This window comes from Chelonia mydas, chromosome 9 (assembly GCF_015237465.2).
Source record: "Chelonia mydas isolate rCheMyd1 chromosome 9, rCheMyd1.pri.v2, whole genome shotgun sequence".
Lineage (NCBI taxonomy): Eukaryota > Metazoa > Chordata > Testudines > Cheloniidae > Chelonia > Chelonia mydas.
The window spans coordinates 22,873,705-22,895,955 of record NC_057855.1 but is presented as its reverse complement, the minus strand read 5'-3'; the positions used below and the strand labels follow the sequence as shown (position 1 = coordinate 22,895,955).

Here is a 22,251-nt window from a genome sequence, read left to right as displayed (position 1 = left end):
TGTTTGCTGGATTAATCTCGATATTGCAATCAGTGTGTCTGGGGTGGGAAAGGACACTCTATTAAAAATATATTTTATACAAAGCACTTCATATACTACGCACCTACAGTACCACTGAAACACAGCCCTCACTAGTCTGGAAAGTGCTGGTGGACAGCAAAGGGAATTTTCTCAATGTGGTCCACTCTGTCAACTCGCATGATATTTGGTGTAGTTCTTAAGCTCCAGCTCCTGGAATCAAGTGATTACATGAGAATCACAACTTTCATTTTTAAAAATTATAATTTTCTAACCTTCATGGTTGAGGAAAAGGAAGCTTGAAAAATGTGATTCACGGGCACCCTAAGGCTCAAAAGCCAGAAGGAAAATACACAGAAACCAACCTTTATTGTTATTTTATTAATACTACTAATAATTAATATATATTTTATTATTTAAAAAATTGTGATTTTTAAGGCAGTTTCATCAGCATCGAATCCTTGGGGTTGGCAAGCCTGAGGACACCTTTCCTTATGCTGCCACTGGGCTCTTCACCGCCTCCTGCCTCAGTTTCCCCAGCTGTAAAAGGACGCTAAGGATACTGGTCTCTTTGTAAAGCTCCGCGCACTCCATCGATGGTGCGTACCAGGACAGTGCGAGGCACGCATGAATTATTATGACTGCTCCCGCCAGTGGGAAGCGCCACGTGAAGCGGAAGGGCCTGGCTCCCATCCACACAGCCCCTCATCGCCGAGCCCCGCCGCCTCCCGCCCTGCAGGTGGCGCTGTCAGGAGCCTGCCAAGTGCATGGTCGGGCTGGTCCCCTCAGTGCCCCGGAAGTGTTCCCAAGCCGGGCCGGAAGCGTGCGGGCAACAGGACCTTGGCGGTCAGAGCCGGAGGGGGAGCGGTGCGCCGCGCCTTGTCTGAATGCGCCATGCTGCAGCTGCTGAGAGCCGGGCTGGTGCTGGGGCCCTGGCGGCGTCAGGGCTCGGCGCTGCTGTGGCAGCAGGTACTGGGCTAGGCGAGCAGCCTCGCTTGTTTCCGCGGGGCCAAGCTGGCCAGGGGGCCGGAGCCCCTCTGGGTGGGAGAGCAGCTCCCGGCCCGGGGAGTGTCGGCAAAGGGCCAGTTTCTGCCCGGCCGCGCGGGGCTGTTGCCGTCGCGCCGGGGGCGAGGGCTGTCCGGGCTGCGGGTAGTAGGAGATACCGCGATCCCTCTGCCCCTAGGTGTAAATACATCCATACTGCCCTACACAGACCGTCAGACTCAGGTCTGCGTTTTGAGATGCGTCCACATTGCAAACCGACAGGGCTTGGGCCTGAATCACAGTGGAACTCTGACTCAACCTCCCCCGCCCCTTAGAGTCCTAAGACTCCGGTCCTAAGTGCTCAATGATTTCAGTTAGACTGATGTGTGTGGATGGAAGGGGGGGTTAGGGCTCAAACCTGAGTCAGAGCCAAGCTTTAGTGTGCAATGTAGACAAACCTTAAACTTGTGGGCCTCTTGGCAAGAGTATGGGATTAATCTTTGCATATTGACCAAATTACATGCTAATGACTCTTTCAAAGATTTCAGTGCACTTTCTAAACATCCACTAAAGTGGACAAGCTAAAAATCTTACCTTAAAAGCCAGATTCCTTGCCTGTATTCTTAACACCATGTTATCTTATTTAAAACCCATCATCTCTTATTCTAATGCACTTTTCACTGCTAATGCTTACTGCTTATTTTTTTTCATTTCTTGTAGTTTTGCAGGCGTAAGTAGTTTAGTCAGTGATCCTTTGTGGCTCTCGAGCACTAGAACAATCCTGCAATGATTGGGTTGCAAACACCACAGGATAATGTATAAATCCAAACAAAGAATAAAAGCTTTTGTTGGAATAAAAATGCACTTAATATATATTTAAGTCTTTGTTCACAAAACTTAAACTTATGTCTGAAGTGATCTGAAAGTGTCCCTGTAGACCTTACATACATCCTGGTGAGGCAGGTAAATATTATCTCAATTTTATAGACATAAGAGTGTGACTTGACTGATTTAAAGGCCATGCAGACTCCGTGGTGGAGCTGGAAACAGAATTAAAGAATTTTGGCTTCTGTACCTCAGCTCTAATCACCAGACAAAGCTTCCTAATATCTTGATAATTACATTCTACCAACTCAGTACTCCCCTAGTCTCACTTGGATACCGAATGTTGCTGCTTCTCTTCTACTATAATACAATGTTACTATGCAATGCTTAACCCCGCTCTGCTTTAGTTGAGGGCTCTAAATTGAGGAACAGGTCCCTTCTTCCTGCAGTTGTGGTTCGTATTCCTTAGGGCTCTGTAAGTGCTGTTAATTGTATTCCTAGTCCCCTCTTGTTACTGACTTGCCTCTGCACAGAGCTGCTCTATGCTTATTCACCTTTGCCCAGATTTGCCCTCCGTATAGGTTTTGCCTCTCACCTGCAGGTTACTGGCATGGGACTTCATCTGTACAGAGATTACATTTTTTATTTAAGCCTCTTACCATTATTGTAATAGCGATGTCAGTAATGGTGGGAGCACTACCATGGCCACATTGTCATTGACTAGAAATTAAGAGGGGATGAATGGAAAAAAGAAAACTAAATGGAGGACAATATCTTAGAGCGTGGAAGGTAAGACTGAGGGAAGTAGTAGGTAGACATGGAGAACAGAGTGTGGAATGAAGGGAGACGGGGTGAGTCTATAAGTGTCCAAGTCCTCAGTTTCTCACACACAACACTTTTAGGGATGAACTCACCAATAATGGCTATCTTGTCTGCTCATTTTCAGATGTTCCTGATCTCTCCTGTCACCTTGTGACCTACTGTCTTTCTGCTGCTCCCTTTAGGCATAAAGGGAGTTTGCTTTCATACATTGTCCAAAAACCCCTTAAATCCACACTATGGCCCTCCTCAGAACAGAAGAGCTAGGAGGTGGCTTGACTGAACTAATAGCTGGTAAATGCAGGGAAAAATAAGACTGCTACTTCACACAATGTCTTTGAATGTGTACAGTATCTTCCCTGGTATCCCAGAAAGCAAGAGGGTGCAGGGAGCAAGTTTATCTGAAACCTCATTGCAGCATCTCTCTCTGCTTGCCCAAAGGATGGCAGGCTAAGTGCAGGGTTGATTGAGCTTTGGGTTGGAGGTGGGGGTTCTGGAATATGCTTAAGGATGTTTGGAGAGCTCAGATTAACTGATTTATTTCCTATCACAATGAAACAGAGGAAAGAATCACTTTATTGGTCACAAGTTACCTTCCTTGAGGCATAAAGAAAAGGAGTACTTGTGGCACCTTAGAGACTAACAAATGTATTTGAGCATAAGCTTTCATGAGCTACAGCTCACGAAAACTTATGCTCAAATAAATTTGTTAGTCTCTAAGGTGCCACAAGTACTCCTTTTCTTTTTGCGAATACAGACTAACACGGCTGCTACTCTGAAACCTTCCTTGAGACATGTTTATGGTGAGCCATTGTTGTTCTGACATGGACAAAACTGGCTGAACTGCCTTCTGCTCTTGTTTTTCAGTTTCTCTTGAACAGCTGCAGACAGTGTTCTTCAGGAATCATTGCCAATGAAAAGATCCGCAATATTGGAATCTCTGCTCACATTGACTCTGGGAAAACGACATTAACAGAACGAGTCCTTTTTTACACTGGGAGGATAGCACAGATGCATGAGGTTTGTCTCTGCAATACTGGTATGACACTCATTTTGGTGGTGAGGGGATTTTGAACGTTACATGCAATGATTCAGCTATTGAATTGTCCAGAATTGTTGAACCACAAAGAGCACTGAATGGAATAAGAAGGTTGTGCTTAAAGGCTTAGTGACCCTGTTTGAAGTACAAGCCAAATGGGGAATCCTAGAGACAGCTTTCTCATGGTGCTCTCTGACTCCTCCCTAAAGTCACACACATCTGCTGTCACATACTCCCCACCCCCCCACCCCAAAAAAAAACCCCAACAGACCCACCACCAACATAAATGGAGAACTTCTCCATACAGTCAAAGGTGAACGCTCACTGGCTCCGGATATGTTGGCTTATCAGATTCATAGTGAAATAGAAATTGTTTGCAATGGCTTTTTGACCATCAGGTCTTCTTCAGGAATGATATGCAAAGGAAAGAGCAAAGCTAGTTAGGATTGTAGACTTGTGCCACTAACTCAGCTGAATTTTGTTGCCTGTGTGAAAGATGCTTAGTCTGTGTTTATTCAGGCAAAATTCTCATTCAAGCCAGTGGGAGATTTTCTTAAGTAAATTCTTTACTTTTTGTGTTTAGGTAAAAGGTAAAGATGGAGTCGGGGCTGTCATGGATTCTATGGAGCTGGAACGACAGCGTGGTATCACAATTCAGTCTGCAGCAACATATACCATATGGAAGGACACCAACATCAACATCATAGATACACCAGGTAACGTGAACTCTGAGAACTTTGCAAGTGCTATCCTAACCAAAATATCTTGTGTCCAAAGAAGACATCGATTCTCCCCCACCACTGTGTTACCAATCTGATAACAGTAATGTAGCTGTTTATCTGAGCTGATCACACAAAGTGTTGCACTGAACAGAGACTTCCATGTGTTTGTTTCTGTCTGCCCAATCCAACCACCCGTTCTCCCCTGACCGCCCCAGGAACCCCTGTCCCTGACTGCCCCCCGCCACCCCATCCAACCCCCCCCCCCCCCCCCATCTTCCTGACTGCACTCATTCAACCCCCTCCCCCGTTCCCCGCCCTCTGACTGCACCGACCCCTATCCACACCCCGACCCCTGAACTCTCCTGCCCTCTGTCCAACCCCACTGCTCACTGCCCCCTTACTGTGTGGAGCACCGGTGGTTGGCGGCGCTACAGCTGCACCGCCCAGCTAGAGCCAGCCACGCACAGTGCAGCTCAGCACACCGAGTCAGGCTGCGCTCTGCAGCTGCACTGCCCCAGGAGCTCGCCACCCAGAGCATTGTGCTGGCGGTGCGGCGAGGTGAGGTGAGGTGAGGCTGTGGGGGAGGGGGGACAGCACGGGAGGGGCCTGGGGCTAGCCTCTCGGGCCAGGAGCTCAGGGGCCAGGTAGGAGGGTCCCACGGGCCGGAGTTTACCCACCTCTGTGCTAGGTGCTGTACACAGAACAAAAAGACAACCTCTGCCCCAACAGCTTACAATCTTAAGTGTTGGGCGAGAGTCAGCAGATACAGAGGGAGATGGGGAGCACAAGAAAACAGTGAAACACTATTAGTCATTACGATCAGCAGTGGTATCAGTGGTTTTCTGTTTCATTATTGATATACAGTAGTCTGCTTCAAATCAGTTTTCCTTTCTGGCTTTTTTGCACTAGTATAATGTTGTGTTTGAGTTGTAGTCACTGTATGGGGATTTCTATGTGATTAAAATCAAAACGCTGTCCAGTGGAATTCCTTTAAAAACAATTTCTCAGAAACATTTATTTTTTTCAAAATCTAATTCTTGGACAGAATTTGACTTGACAGTGTCCCTTTCAGCATAGCTAAAGATTTATTCATGTGGGTACAGAAGAGAAAACAACCCAATAGAGTGTAATTCCTTGCTGCAACTTAAACCAACACAGAAAATTGTTTTTCTCATTCAGGGCATGTGGATTTCACAATTGAAGTGGAACGAGCGTTAAGAGTTCTTGATGGAGCTATCCTGGTGCTCTGTGCTGTTGGAGGAGTCCAGTGCCAAACAATGACCGTGAACAGGCAAATGAAGCGTTACAATGTCCCATGTTTAACATTCATCAATAAACTGGACAGAATGGGCTCAAATCCAACCAGAGCTGTGCAACAATTGAGGTAACTAATGTGCTTAGCTTGTTTGCAGTGCAGTTTCAAACTGTTCATGTGATGTTTCTTGATGTTCTGAGTAGATGTTAATGAGCTTAGCTTGTATGGTCTGAGATAACAATTCAGAGAATAATGCGTAGCTTCAGGTTACATCAGATGGTAGCAGGGTAACAGAAACAACTCTTCTTTAACGTCGCCATAAGGTGGTACCAAAATAACGCTCCCATTCATAAAACAGCTGTCAATGCCAGCTTAGGTTATGAAACTTCCATTTCCCCAAAAGAAGTCCTTTTCATGACTAGTGAGTTAGGTCTGCGGCTCATTTGGACTCATTATGATAATGGAGATGTTTCTGGAGTTATGTATAAAGGTTTAATAATAAGATAGTAGTGCTGCAGTGCGTTGTTCCAGTATCCCAGGGAGGAGGAGTAGGGACCTAAACGTGGGGCAGGCGGTTGACTTTAGCCTTGTATCTCATGCAGGTACTACCTTCTTTTCCCCCATCCTCTTCCATCCTCCAAGTCTGTACATAGATTCGTTCGTAGTAGAAGAACAAGCTGGCTCCAAAGTACTAACACACATGAGGGAGAAGTAACTTCCTGGATTAAAATTACTATTGAAAACAACTAACATGGGTGAAAGCAAACTTTGATGATCTGCTAGCGTTTTGATTTCACTAGGGCTCTGATACTATGACATGAGCCAGTGAGGCTTTTCACTTGAGTGAAGGAAGGCTAGGTTATTGGTCCCGGGGACACTATTGAAGAACCCAGGTAAGACAGATGAGTTAAAATGCTGCCTTGTCTTGTACTGAGAACTGATTTGTATTTTTAAACTTTTCAGATCTAAGTTAAATCACAATGCAGCCTTTATGCAGATTCCCATTGGCCTGGAGGGAAACTTCAGGGGGCTTATTGATCTTCTTGAGCAAAGGGCCATATACTTTGATGGTGACTTTGGGTAAGTGGTTGAAGGCATTTCTTATTTGTTGAGGCTACTCCCTGTAGGTGAATGCTGAAACTGAGTAGACAATTGTTCCTGTCCGTCTCCCCCCCACCCCCCCAAAAAAAAAGTAAAAAAAAAAAAAAATTTCTTGGTAGTGAGAGAGGTAGTTAGTGGCTTGACTGGGAGGTACGTGTTTGGTTGCCCAGCTTTGGTAGCTGCATCCCTTTGATGGCCACCTGAATATGGCTGAGAAGGTAAAACAGCACTGTTCACTAAGAATATAGGGAATGCAATTTGATTGAGGAGCCCAAATCTTTGCAGTCTCTGTGATTGTGGGCAAGGTGGGAAGACAACACAGCGTTATATCACGTATCTGGCAGAAATCTGGAGCAAGATTTTTATTCTTGTGGCCATTGGTTAAGCTTGTTGGGTGAAATCCTGTCCCTATTCAACACAGCAGCAAGACTCCCATTTACTTCAGTGCACCTGGATTTCACCCATTCTCTCTCATGAGGGTGGGGTAGACAGGCAAGGATCCCATTCTTCACTTTATATTGGCTGTGAATAAAAAGCATCCATCCATGACGTAATGGGGGATGAGGCCCCTAATTCTGTATCTTTATTTAAAACCTGTTGAGATGCCAGTAGGGCCAGTTAAGGGTGCAGTGATAGCTGCCGGAAACTTGGTGCAGCATAAATCAAAGCGATCTGACATTACAGCTGTCTAGAAGAGAACAATTCTGTTTTGTGGGAAGTTTTGAAAATAATTTTTGTTCCCCATTGGAAACAAAACAAGACCTTTCAAATATTTTCACAAAAAAAAAAGTTGGTTGAAATGTCAGTTTTCAGACTAAAACCGTAGCTTTTTGATTTGGGAAGAAAAGTGTGTGTCTGTGTGTGTCCGTGTGATTCAGAATAGAGCTTTTCATCCCAGACCACTCTGAATCAGGCAGAGCAATGACTTGAACCACATCCCAGGCAAGTGCCCTAACCACCGGGCTGGAGAACATGGCAGTCTCTCTCTCAACCTTCCCAGTCAAAACCAATATGTCTCTGCAAAATGTTTTGGCTTTGACAGAACAGGATATTTTGACAAAATTTCATGTAGTCGAAAATGTTTGGATTAGCTCTAGTGGCCAGGCTGGTTGAATCCACCCTAAAGAGTAAGAGATCTCCTGCTCTGAAACAAGGTCCAACAGTACCTGTTTGGCATGTGAGTCTTGGGATAAACTAAAGGTAAGGTGGAATTGAGGCTGATGTACAGATTGTTCCGCTGCACTGCAAAGCCCCAGCATGAGCTGTTGAAGTTCCTCTCTGCTGTGGTGTTGGAGATGCAACATTGGTAGACCTCAGGAAGTTTATTACTTGCCTACATGCCGAGCCTGTTGAACTGACTCAGAATTTCATGGCCACTGTGGTGCCCACATTGTTGAAAGCTCCACTCACGTAGCTGTCCACAAAACTTACTGCGTTTTTTTTTGCCTTTGTAGCGAGACCATTAGATATGATGAAATCCCAGCTGAATTTAGGACAGAGGCTACAGAAAGACGCCAGGAACTGATTGAATGTGTTGCTAACTCAGATGAACAACTTGGGGAGCTGTTTCTGGAAGAGAAAATCCCTACAGTCACTGATTTAAAGGTAAATGATAATTCTTGTGGAACATGTATTATTTATTAGCGGTGAGATTTTTTTCAAAGCCTCCTAAGGGATTCGGGTGCCTAAATACCATTACAGTTGTTCTTTATGTCACCCAAAGTGTGCCAAGTGCCACATATTGCAGGGCCACCGTTACCTTGTAAGTGTGCCTTTACCTAGAGGCACAGCCTCCCTTGGGTGAGAGGCACCTTCGCTCCCTATACCAGCTCAGATGGCTAACAAGGCTGCCAGATATGTTGGTGGGTTTTGTAATGTGGACAGGGAACTGGACTGACACCCCCAAAAGGCCATGAGGTCTGGAGTGGATTTGAACTTTTATGTGCCCTTCATAACTCTGATAGTCTGTATAAGTATGTCCACACTTCACACTAAATCCAGGTCTGTGGGACTCAGGCTTGTGGAGTCAGTGTTTCAAGTCACAATGCTTGAGTGTCCACACTGCATGGTAAACCTGGATTTCCAATTGCTGACCCAATTGTCTCAGCTGTGCTAACATGGCCATACTGCACTACACAGAACTTGTGACTCAGGTCTCTTGATGTGACCTGCTTCCACATTGCATAATGACAGGGCTTGGACCTGAGTTACAGCAGGACTCCCGTTCTGACCCACCTTCTAGCAGGTTCCTAGGTCCTGAGTACTTCCTGACCTGCGTCAAACTGATTTGTGTGTGGACAGAAGGGAGGTCTGGGCTCAAACGTGAGTCAGACCCTAGGTTTGGTGTTCAGTGAAAACATATTCTTTATGCCCTTCTGAATCCTTGAGCCATTTATTGAGTCACCCAGGTTCTTTAAGCATTAGTCTATCACTGTTACAGATGGCCATACTGATATTGAGGCACAGAGATTGTGACTTGCTCAAAGTCACACAGCTATCCAGTAGCAGTGCTGAGATTATATACGTAGTCCTGAGGAGGGAATTCTGCACCAAAAGATTCTGTGCACAATATTTTAAAATTCTGCATATTTTAATTGTCAAAATAAGACAAACACAATAATATAATCACACCATTTTCAATTATTTGCTGACAAGTATTTTGAAATAAATTACCAAAATAATTGAAAATGGTATGATTATATTGTTGTTGTGTTTGTCTTATTTTGACAATTAAAATATGCAGAACTTTGCAGAATTTTAAATTCTTTAATTTTTTGGTGCAGAATTCCCTCAAGAATACCAGGGTTCCAGGTTTGAATGTATTTTCAGTATTCCAGGAAAGTGGCCAAAGCTGTGCCCGGATGGGATAAGTGGGCACTGTTTCACTGAATTGAACTCACTTAGGCTAGACTGAATTTGACTCAGACTTGATCATGGAAATCATAACTTTAAAACATAGCTTTAGATTTAAAAGTGCCTTTGTCAGCATCTTTTTGACTCCCTTGGTATCAGAGTCATGTGGGATTGCCATTTTGTAATGCTTTCCTGTTCTATTCATGTTCTTATACTGCACTCATTACCATAGGAAGCAGCCCCCTATACCTGCTATTAATGGTGTATTACGGAGGCACAATAGTCACTCAAAGTTGGATGCATTGAGGGTTCCATTGTAAACTTTACTTGGATACTCTGGGCCCCTAACTTTTGATTTGAGTAAGTGATTTGTTTGATCCTTTTATGTATGTAATGCGTATTAGGATTGAAAGAATATTGATTTTTGGCTCCATGGAACTTTAGTGATGAATCTTGTTGTCCAGCAAGTGCTCTGGCTTCAGGAGCACTCAAAGTTTATACCTCAAGATGCTATTAAAGCATGTGCCATGATGGCAAAAGGCCTGATTTTTCAGAGGTGCTAAGTAGCTGTTGCTCCCACTGACTTCAGTGGGAATTCTGGGTGCTCTGTACATTTGAAAATCCAGTCCACTGTGCTTTATTTGATGAGATGTAAAGGCAAGAAAAACTAACTGGCCCACTCATAAAGCACCCCCTCTGCTGAGTGACTAAGACAGTCCTTAATAGTGGCCTTAGAGAACTGCAAAGCTCTTCCAGCCAGAGGAGGGAGTGTTGCAGTAGTCTGTGCACTCTGTTCCTGTTGTGATTTGCTGTAAGAGATTCTAAGAGTTTGTTGTTGATAGTACCCAGTGGGATGTCTGGGAAGGCAGTCTGTTACAAAAGTAAATTTGTCTATTCAGAGTGGCCTTGCTCTTATCACCTTTCCTGAAAGCAAATTAATTAGTTATTTAATAGCTGTGACAAAGCAGGTTTACTTATGCTAATTTTTTTTCAGTGGCAGACAGCCAAGTTCTTGTTTAACATATTTTTTCTTGGAAAACATGTTAGCTATCAATCCTGAAGGTCAGTGTTAGTGGATGATCGTTAAGGATCAAGTGCTTAAATAAATACCTGGTTCTCTGGCACCAAAACATTATTTACAAGAAATGTTGTCCAATGTGCCCCAGCTCCTTAATGGAATGAAAATAATCTTCACAAAAAAAGAAATAAAATTACTTCTGTATCTCTAAAAAAATTATTGCTGATGAGAATTGAATGGAGCCATACATTTCCCGTGTTTTATTAGGCTGTCAAAATAGAAATAATAGGCATTAACATAATTAAATAGGTTTCCAAAACACACACACTCGATGACTAGTTAAGCAGAAAAGATGACAATGGAATCTTGTATTTTTGTGCATAATTTTGTTAGATCTTCAAATATTTTTTAAAAAAAGCATCCAGCAAGATTTTTTTCCAGTTCAAGAACTGTTAAGTTTTTTTCCAGTATCCTCCTTATGAACCATCTTGCTATTTCAAAATATTCTTTCAATCAGGAGAGCTTAAAAATAAACTGCAAGGTGGATGGCTAAGAATTTGTGCTAATGGAAAAGGCAAGTAAAATTATTTAACGTAGGGGCCAACAATCCTTTTTTGCAAGTAGTTTGAGTTTTAGCATATTTTATAAAAGTCCTGATTACATGGAAGTGCCATGTGTATCTATAATGCCTCATGCTTTGGCCTGACCTCAGGGCAAATTGACTCCAGCCCTTCATTTAAGAGAGCTTGAACCTCAAGCCTAAACTTCAGGTCTAAATTTTCAAAACTGACTCTTGATTTTGGGGTGCCTTAATATGAGTACTCAGTAATTTATTTAAATTGGGCAATCAAATCACTAGACTATATTTTCCATAATTGACCTTAAGTGAATGGAGCCCAAAATGGCCTTCAGTGGTGGTGTGTAGAGTATAATTTGCTTTGGGGAAGGGGCGGGACTTTAGGGAAGGGGCGGGGTTGATCCTGGGTTGCCCTTAAATTCAAAAAGTGATCTTGGGCGTAAAAAAGTTGGAGACCACTGTGCTACATACATCATTAATGCTATAACAATGCTTCCGGTCCAACCCTGTCCCTTTATGAATGATTATCATTTTTTGTTCTTGTTAACCGTTTGCTTGGCACCTTGCAAGGGATAAGTAAAGACACAATCCCTACCCAGCAAAGCTGCCAGTCTGAACTGCTACAGTGTTAAAGGCGACTACCTTTGGTTCTATGTATAATATTGGAATTGCTACAAAATTTAAGTAATTCATAAATGTTTTTCTAGCTTGCAATCAGAAGAGCAACATTGAAAAAGTCCTTTACGCCTGTACTTGTGGGAAGTGCTTTGAAGAACAAAGGAGTACAACCCCTTCTGGATGCTGTTTTAGACTATCTCCCAAATCCATCTGAAGTCCAGAACTATGCTATTCTCAACCAGGAGTGAGTGCCAGAGGGAAGAGGGTGGGGAGGACAGATCTATTTTTATAAATATAAAGTGCTTATAGAATCAGGATTTCAAGCAGTTTCAAAACAGAGCCGGAAATTTTAACAAAATGCATGAATAATACAATTCATCAGTCATTTTAAAGAAAAACATTTATAGTAGTGTGGTGTAGTAGCCTTGCATGATCATTAAAAGATGACAGATCCCTCCATCAATGGGGCATTCTTTTTACTTGAAGTATAACATTGTTTTACTTGCTCTTAAATATTAAAACTGACAAATAGTGATCTGGTCAGGTCTTATTTGTAAGGATAAATTTATATTAACATCTTAGGTTGTATCTAGACTAGGAAATAGGTCATATTTAAAAATGTCAGGGCATGTTTTAAAAAGTATTTGCTATTTCTTACTATAGTTATGCCCTCATAGTTTAAAAACAAAACAAAACAAAAAAAACCCAGCCAAATCTTCAGTGCTAGCATATATCCTTTTGTGTATAAATGGTGGTTTGAGTAATCTGTACATATGTGCATATTTTCAGACATCTCTTCATGTAGAAATAAATCTTAGAAGGATGATCAGGTTTCTCTTGCTGTATTTGAGTTGCTCAGATAATGCAGTGATAGGTACAGTGTAAAACCTTTATACCTAGAAATTATACTAGTAAATGTTGTTTACCACCACCACACCCGAGCACCAGTATTTTTCATCTGACTCCTCACCCCTTCCCTGTCATGACCATCCTTCTGTGTTAGAAAGGTTAGATAAAGTTTCTTATGTGACCCATCAGTGTTACTTCTGAACTTGTGAGAGCAGTTGCTACTGAGGGTTCTCTCTGCTCTTCTAGCATCCAGGTTGGAATGTTTTCTTTATAATACTTCCATTCCACAATTGTAAGACCAAACCCAGAGGCTCTGAGGTTAGAGCCCCTGAATTGAATAGTAGCATATAGTGCAACAGCCAAGCTAACCCATTCTTGTACCCTTATTGGTACTGACAAGTTGAGTTTTTGACCAGCCAGCTGTAGCTGAGGTAGTCATGCGCTTTCCCTCTCTGTTCTGTTTCATGAATACTCCCTATGTTGACATTTATAAGTACGCGTCTCTGCTGCATGTGCAGGAAGAGCATGACGTGGAGGGCGCACTTGGCTGCAAAATCCATGTCCACACTGCAAAAAAAACACCCGCAGCAGTGAGTCTTAGAGCTCAGGTCTTGTACTCGTGCTATGGTACTAAAAACAGCTGTATAGACATTCCTGCTCAAGCTGGAGTTCAGGCTCTGAAATCCACAACCCACCTACCCCCATACTATCAGACCCTGAATGGGAGCATCTACATGGCTATTTCTAGCACCATAGTGCAAGCCTGGTCTGTAGACTCAGGCTCTGAGACTCTCTGCCACATTTGCTTTTGTTTTTTTCCAGTGTAAAGAGAAATGTTCTGCACTGTCTTTCTTACTAGGCCCTGGTCTACTCTAGAAAATTAGGTCAGTTTAACTACATCGGTCAGAGTGTGAAAAATTCACTCTCCTGAGTAGCGTAGTGAAGCTGACATAAGTCCCCATGTAGACTGCATGAGGTCAATGGAAGAATTCTTCCATCACCCTAGCTACGGCCTCTCAGGGAGGTGGATTATCTACGCCGACAGGGGAGTCCCTCCCATTGGTGTAGGAATTGTCTACACTAAAGCGCTACTGTGGCGCAGCTGTAGCATTTTAAATGTGGAAAGACTGTAGGTCTCCTTTCAGAGTAGAATTACACTTCGGTAATATTAACCAGTCTTCAAAATACCTGGAAGAGGCAGTAGTGTTATGAGGAGACTAGAACTTGGGAGGTTAAGCCAGTTTTGCCCAAGATCACAAAGGGAGTCACTGTTAGAGTTTGGATTTGTACTTGAGACTTTCTGGCTCCCAATTCTGTGCCTGACGCACACCTCTCTCTAATGATACTTGCTTTTGGGATCAGGTGAAATCCTGGCCCCTTTGAAGTCAACAGGGGTTTTGCCATTGACTTTAAGGGGGCCAGGATTTCACTCTAGGATTTCTGTCCCTAGTGCTTTAAAAGGGCCATCTTCCATGTAGAATGAATTATATCTAATAAAGCGTTGTGCTAGCCACTTCTTCCAGTGGAATTTTAGTGAGATGATGTGAATGCTGGTGATAAATGTGTCAGTGCTATGGACCTCCACTTCAGTGATGGCTGTAGTTTGTCTGAAGTTGTCTCCAGAGAGCCTGTCTCCAGAGGTGCACAGATCCTACTGGGAGGTGCTGAGCAGCACTTTGCAATTCCCAAACAAATTCAGTGGAAGTGTAGGGCACTGCAGCACCTAGCAGGATTGAGCACACATTCAGGAGAAGTTGCTATGTATTGTCTAATCACCTTAACACCCCCCCCCCCTTTTTTTTTTAAGGGATTCTGAGGATAAAACCAAACTGCTGCTGAACTCAGTCAGAGATGACTCTGAGCCCTTTGTAGGTCTGGCTTTCAAACTGGAGGTGGGTTATTAATGTTTCTTTTTCATTTGAGAGGAATTTCTAGTTCAGCAAGAACAATTGAGGCACAGGGCATTTCCTGGGAGAACTGCTGGATTAAGTAAGATTTATCTGCACTGGACCATTAATGGCAGCTTGTCATTAATCCCCAGGAAATGTCCTAGGCAGGGATGGTTATTGGTTTTGTAAATGAAACATACTAGAGTTTTGTTTAAAAGTTTTCTGGTAAATATGCCTATTTGTGCATATGACGCGTTTGTTACGTGGCTGAGCTAAGGATTTCTAGCAGATGGATGTCTGGTACATTAGCCAGTTGACTTGCTTTAATTGTTTGAGTTTTTCATTTATCTTTTTCATGCTGCCAACATCTGATCCCAGCTGACTGACTTAGAGTGTTGAATACAGCTTCTATTAATCACCTTAAAGACATACTGTACCCACATTCATTATTTGTGACCTGGGTAGAGAACAGAGCAAACAAAACCAAAGGGATCTGCCATAATGTATATAGCTCAAATCTCTCAAAAGGGGCAGAGGAATAAGAATTCTTCCATTCTGTACGAGGTAGATCTTTAATGCTGTTAATATTAGCACCCTGTGTAAGGCACCACATGTACTCTGGTTGGCTAGCAAAAGAATTTGACTCTAACATTCAGTGTGCACTGAATTCTGGGGAATGACTTTTAAACCAGGTTTTCATTTCATGAGCATAGCTTTGATCTCAAGATGAATTGCCAGGAAAAAGCATTAACAAATGGATGTAGGATGGGGTGAGATGGTGCAGGTATAATTAATCTTGCCTCAGAATTGGGGTGGTTTATGGACTAGATGACCTCTTGAGGTCCTCAGCCCTAAATTTCTGTGATTCTAATTGAGGGTGAAAACATGGATGGCCTCTAATGTGTACTACTGTATCTTACCAGAACTGGTAGATCTTATGAGATAGAAGGCAAAAAATAAGAGAGACATGATCAGGAGGTAGGAATAAAGTGGCAATGAAGCTGATACACTAGGAGGAGAATAGCCAGGACATTGGTTGTTTCTTAGGACAGGCCAAGGAGGTGGTGATGACATCTCATTTTGTCCAGTTAGAAAATTTTTACTGTCTGGAAAAAGGGATAGTGGTGTATTGGTAAATGGCAGGTCCTGGTACATGGTGATGACCATGAATAGGATGCTGACAATAGCCCACGTGGTGATGCTGCTGCCCATTGAGTTAAGTTTTTCCACAGAAAAATGCACAGAACAATTGTTTTTTATTCCAGATAGCTCTCGCTTCTCATTGCTTCTCATCTTAAGATGATTCTGGTTTATTGCAGTAACAATTTTGTAGCTTCAACAGAAGGCTTGAAAACCCCTAATCAGTTCTTTTAGTCCAGACAAACTCATTTAGCCCATTTCTTTGACTCCATTCTGTGCTGTCTTTCAACCTCCATTTTTATCCTTCCCCCTTTCTTCTATTTTGGCTCAGCAAGACTTCTTATCTTAAAAATAGCTGTGTTGTAACATATTTGTGGGGTCAGCAGCTATCCCGGCTCCCAAAGCCCCATGGAGCTGCTGAGCTCTGGTCTCAGTGCTCCTTTGATGTCTGTGCCTGTTGCCACAGACTGACAAGTAAATCTTTTAAATGGAGATCTTACTATCAGAGATCTAGTTAATAATGACTGTTAGACAATACATTTCTTTATTTTAATAACCTTTTTTCATCCTGCTGTGTCTGAATGCATCTAAACATGGGTGAATTTGGAAATTTTAAAACAATTGCATTCCTGATACACATCATGTTTTTTTCAAAAGGATTTGATTTTTCCACTTTTTCTGGGTTGAAAGGTGTTACCTTCCTTCTCTTCCTTCCAGGAAGAACCCCTAGGGTGCCAGTCCTTCTTGAGGTCACCATCTCTTTGCCAGGGTCAAGCTGCAGACTCCTCCGCCCCTGGGACCGCTCGCTGCAATCCCCCGGGGGACCCTGCTACTGCAAAAGTCCTTCTCTCTGGTCACGCACTCCCAGGGGTTAACTGCCCCCTGAAACTGTCTCTCTCTGAATCTTCAGCATGCCTGGTCCCCGTCAATCCTCCTTCGTTTTACTGCCCCCCAGTCACTTACTGCAGGAAGTGCCGTCCACGGGGTGCAGTACATCCCACTTTTCCCACCAGTTGTCACCAGTTGGAACGGAACTGTAGCTGAAAAGTTTTGCATTCCTTTGATTTATCACCGATATTTTCAGAGGGAAATGTTATGTTCCTGTGAAAAGCTGGAAAAGGGGATGGGTTTGTGCATGTGTGAGAGGGAAAATAAGGCTTAAAATGAAAACATGGTTGCATCTTTAATTAGAGTAGTGACAGACACCTGTGTCATATGAGACATTACCATCTGGATTGTTGCTAGGATGCTGTGGCATACGTTTTAGCGGGCAAGCTTTTGGAATGGTGAGTTGGGGAGGTAGGAAACTCGTCAGGAGATGCCAAATTCTACCCCAGAGTTGAGAGAAGGTTTGACTGTTTTAGAAATTTAGATGAAATTCTTTTTGATGTATAATTTCAAACTAATAAACCCAAATTAATGGTCCTTTAGCAACAGCCAGAGTAGAGTGCATGTAGAGTAGCAGTGCTGTTGACTCTCATAGTGGTTCTAACCTTTATCTCCATTTTTTAATGCCATTTGCAGGCTGGCCGTTTTGGGCAGCTAACGTACATTCGAGTTTATCAGGGGATGTTGAGGAAAAGTGAATACATTTACAACACCAGGACAGGGAAAAAGGTGCGAGTGCAGAGACTGGTTCGCATGCATGCAGACTTGATGGAGGTAAGTGTAGGAACTAGAACTAGAGGAAAATATTTGGATGCTGTTATCTGTCCTTCAAGCTTTTTTGAAAAGTTGAGGTGCTTGTTCAGCATCTCAAAATAAAGCAACACATGGCAAAATTCTGCTCTCACTTGGCCCATGTTACCCTATTTCCTTTAGTAGAGTTCTAAAGGTAGAACTGGAAATTAAAATCTACTCCATTGTATTTTTTTTCCCCATTGAGTTGGACGATTCTCCACATATGTCTGTTCTCTACCCCTGATGCCTTACAACATGGCTCTTCGCCTTCTGGCTGAAGAAGGCTAGATGTCACTTTCTCCTTTTCAGCTTCTTTACTCATGTCTGTTTTTCAAAGGCTATTTCCTCTCTCTCCCAATAAAATAGCTCTGCTGTGAGGTTTTTAATATAATTCTCAAACTAAAAATTACCTCCCAAAATGCTACAAAAACTACCCCATCCAGAAAACATGCAGCTGTGGAAAGCAAGTAGGTTTGCTTCTAGAGTTCTTGCAACTGTGATACTATGGGCAAGTCAAGATTGCATGAAAGTTAGCAAGCGACATGCTTAGCACCCTTTCTCTTGGGCTAGCTAATATTGAAACTAAGACCCCTTTATGAATTTGCACTGAAGATCTTCGTGTCAAGTTTGTATCCAGCTGTTTACAGCACATTTTTTGTCAAAGCTGGAATGTTAAAATGGCTAGACTCTTAAGCCCCTTTTGCAAATTCCAACCCAGTCCTTTTTATCGTAGTTCTTTCCACTTGAAACCAGATGTAGCTGTGTGTGTATATATTAGATATTCTTTGCCATTTCTTTTCAATACCATGTACATAGCTAACCTGATTTTCTCCTCTTAGGATGTAGATGAAGTTTATGCAGGAGACATATGTGCATTGTTTGGAGTTGACTGTGCTAGTGGGGATACATTCACTGATAAAACCAGTACTGACATTTCCATGGTAAGTATAACTCTTTTCATGGACCTGATCCATCATGCCTTGGGACTTTATTGGGTTTTTAAGCCACTTTTTCTTAATTTAAATGCTCTGTTTATTCAGACAAAGGATATCTAACTGAAAATAACTTTTAGAAACATTTCTGATGCCAGTTTAGATTCCGTAAAAATGATACAAACGTAAAATTGTGGTGTGTATATATATGTAGGCATGTATACAAGATATTATACACACATAATACCAAATGTCAGCTCTCAGGAGTAAAAGTTAGGTATAATAGGTAAAATGTTGTGTGTGTCAATGTACATATAAAATTTGGAGTTAAAAACATGGAAGCCAAACCATTTAACTAACTAGGAGGCCCACTGTCCAGAAAAAAGGTAATTTCACATTCAAGCAACAGTATTAGAAATAAGAAAAGGAGTACTTGTGGCACCTTAGAGACTAACCAACTTATTTGAGCACGAAAGCTCATGCTCAAATAAATTGGTTAGTCTCTAAGGTGCCACAAGTACTCCTTTTCTTTTTGCGAATACAGACTAACACGGCTGTTACTCTGAAACCTAGTATTAGAAATATTTTTCTTATAATTACTATATATATTAGAGTACGGTTTTGTCATGGTCTTGAGAGGAACTAACAGAATTTAGTAAGAAAATGGGGAAGGAGTTATAGTGCTTTGAAAATATCTGATAAGGCAAAGTGCTTTAAAGAGAGCTGTAAAACTAATGCAGATATGTTGCTGGTTTGTCATGTACAATATATAAAATCATTTATCATCATCATCACTCCCATAACCGCATTGGTCGTTGAGGCACTATCACTGATGAGCAATCAACCATTAAATCATTAGCTTCAGATTTTAAAACCTTTTTGATATACATACAAGAATTGTAACTAGTCAGTTTTCTTTACTGTGTTTGAAATGATGTTGGGTCAGAAGGATTCTTGGTTCTAATACATATCCACTTGTGGCAATGTTTTTCCAGTTTTATAATTCAATTAAAAAAAAAATCCTCCCCATCACCCGAAACATAAACCTGTACAAATATCACTCACTCATACGTGCAAAAATATTTGAATACATTGTATATACGAATGTGTCATGCTTACCTCATCCCACTGTCCTTCAGCAGTTATTGCATAAGGTTTGAGCTTGGCAAATGGGCAAGTTCTTATCCCTTTCCTTCCACCTTAGTACTCTTCCTTCCTTCCTTCCTTCCTTCCTTAGGAGGGTTGGTGGTGATCAGGGTAGTATTCTAGTATAGATTTAGATTGCTTCCATGCACACCCTTCATTCCCAATGCCGTAAAGCTTGAGCCCAAACTACACACAATAGAGAGTGGGTCAAGGACAGAGTGACAGCCTTAAATCTGAATTTTCCTGGCTTTGTGATTGTAAGAACATAACATTATTTTAATTTAACTTTTACCTAGGGATATGAATACCTGTTTAAAAAGTTAAACGTTTAAATGATTAAAATTATATTGTTTAACCACTTAACTGATTAAAGGGAGAGAGGCTAGGGCTGCTGCAGCTGGGGCTGCTCCGGCCGGCACTGCTGGGATGGGGCTGGAGATTTACAGTTAGGGTCGGTTAACCAGGAAGACTAATGCTTACCAGTTAACCATTTAGTATTTTGCATCCCTACTTTTACCATGTTAGATGTAAATCTGAACAAAACCATGTTATAAAAATAGTCACTTTTGTTTGGAACGCATAGTCCCTGAGACCAAAACTTCAGTTTTCTGCTATGATTGCATTGCCAGCTGTACTGAAACTTGTTTATTTGGTAACTGTTCCTTTTTAACTACTACAGGAATCGATTCATGTCCCTGAACCTGTCATTTCAGTAGCCATGAAGCCTTCCAACAAGGTAAGAGCTGTCAATCAAATTTATAGCCAATAATATAAAACTTTCTGTCTGAGTTCCCCTCCCCTATCATTCTACTCTTGTCATTTTGCAGTTTATTGAGGGAAACACTCTGGATTTGTCTATGCTGTGAAAATGAGTGGTGTCTTAAAACATGTTAGCTGATGCATTTATCAACATTTATTTGCTACTCAAATTGTTTAACATATGAATTAAATGTTAGCTGGCCCTGATTAACTGTAGGGATATATATTCATTAAGAAAAGGCTATCCGCTAAATCAAGGTAAAAGGTGATAACCTGCATGTTCACGAAGAAAAAGATTGGGGTTAACTAACGCTGACCCAATCATGACCTCTTTTCCTACTCTGGAGGTGTTCCTGCTTTGTGGTATGGCACATGCAGGCACACTTGCAAGAGTTTGGAGAATGAACCTGATTGTAAGTTTATGGATCTGTTTGGGATGGCAAATCCGTAGACCTCTTATTGGGAGGAAACAGTGCTAGCTAGTTAAGATGAACTTTTCAGACCTTTCTATCATCTGCTGTTTATAGAATGTTGAATAAAGTGGTTAATTTATTTTGCATGTGTGTAATTTTTTTTTTTTTTTTTTTTTTAGAATGACCTAGATAAATTTTCAAAAGGCCTGAACCGGTTTACAAGAGAAGATCCTACCTTTAGAGTCCACTTTGACAATGAGAGCAAAGAGACCATCGTTTCTGGAATGGGAGAACTGCACTTGGAAATCTATGCTCAGGTGATTATAAAAACTGAATCTGAGACACATGCAGTTGAGTCTTGGCTGGGGAAAGTATTGCTCTTTATGTTCTGCCCTAGAATATTGTGTAGTGTTGCTATGTGCTTTTAAAAACATCTGCAACAATCTTTCTTGTAGGTGGGCTAAGTAATCACAAAATATAGGCCCTGATTCTGCAGTTGTGAATCACTATGCTTGTGTGGTGCTAACAGGTAGAGTTTGGGTGGAAAGCTGTTTTGAGATTTCAAAGATTTCCCACTGCACATTGGGATGAAACACATCTTTTGACGTGTGTTGCCAAAAAAAAGTCAGCAGCCAGTAGCCTAGTAGTTGGGGCAGTCACCTGGGATGACTTGGGCATAAGTCTAAATTCATGGCGTGAATTAGGCAGAGCAGGGATTTGAACCAAGGTCTTTTTCACATTCTGGGTGAGAGTTCCAATCACACCCATCCTGGATTTGAGAAACCTTGATGAAAGTATCGTCAAAACTGACCTTTTCCTGTGAAAACATCCATTTTGGTGAATCGGCATTTTCCAATGAAAAAACATTTCATTGAAAAATTCCTGACAAGCTGTACTACCAGTGCTCTGCAAAAGTGCACGATTCCACTTGTTTAGATCCAGTGGAGGGTTGGGGCCACAGTTCATAAAGGATTTTTGGATCTCCAGAATGAAAAGCACTAAAATATTAATGTAAATAATTATTGGCTGCTTAAGGTCAGGATTTAATAAATGTCTAGATATAGATATTTGTACATTTCTTAGTAACCTTTTATTGGCGTTAATAGTTTTAGTTGAAGGCTTTCTATCATCTTAAAAATCAGACTTTGGTCTGAAATTTTTTACTTATTAGTACAAACACCACCTAAGATTCCTATAATTAAAATTTCAGAAGAGCACTTTCTTCCCTATTTCCTCATTTTGTACATTTGACAGCCTTTTGTTTACAGTGAATGTCACCATAGTCAGTTTCCCCTGTTTAGCAACAGAAAGAAGAAAAAGCTCTAAAAATTATAAAGGAAAATGGGTTGTAAAACTAATTGGCAGGAAGATCTGGAGTCTGTATGGGGTTATTCCCTTAAAACTAGTTTTGACTTGAAAAAAAAGTATGATATTTCAAGATGATAGTGTCCCTTTAACAATTTTATATAACAATAAATGGAGCTGGCATTTTAAAGAACATAGAAAATCTTGTACAGCTTAAATCTGAATAAGAATGTTGCTGTTACCTGTATTGCGGAACACTTCTAGTTCAGAAGTTACTGTTCCTAAACCGGGATTATATCAGAATGACAG

The 22,251-nt window shown here is 41.7% G+C and overlaps 1 protein-coding gene across 2 annotated transcripts in view; it reads left to right on the top strand.

Moving 5' to 3' along the window:
- Window positions 1-690: 690 nt before the first annotated feature.
- Window positions 691-22,251, top strand: part of GFM1 (G elongation factor mitochondrial 1) — a 42,687-nt gene continuing 21,126 nt past the window's right edge. Inside the window, exons 1-13 of one of the 2 annotated variants that reach the window (XM_037908100.2) lie at window positions 848-987; window positions 2,774-2,940; window positions 3,514-3,666; window positions 4,269-4,401; window positions 5,587-5,791; window positions 6,626-6,742; window positions 8,218-8,368; window positions 11,919-12,073; window positions 14,486-14,570; window positions 17,232-17,369; window positions 18,227-18,328; window positions 20,145-20,201; window positions 20,817-20,954. In XM_037908100.2, coding sequence (XP_037764028.1) covers window positions 3,658-3,666; window positions 4,269-4,401; window positions 5,587-5,791; window positions 6,626-6,742; window positions 8,218-8,368; window positions 11,919-12,073; window positions 14,486-14,570; window positions 17,232-17,369; window positions 18,227-18,328; window positions 20,145-20,201; window positions 20,817-20,954 — 1,290 coding nt within the window. In that variant the 5' untranslated portion in view covers window positions 848-987; window positions 2,774-2,940; window positions 3,514-3,657. Of the gene's footprint in view, window positions 988-2,773; window positions 2,941-3,513; window positions 3,667-4,268; window positions 4,402-5,586; window positions 5,792-6,625; window positions 6,743-8,217; window positions 8,369-11,918; window positions 12,074-14,485; window positions 14,571-17,231; window positions 17,370-18,226; window positions 18,329-20,144; window positions 20,202-20,816; window positions 20,955-22,251 lie in introns of both variants that reach the window. The other variant, XM_007063090.4, reaches the window with a different exon arrangement.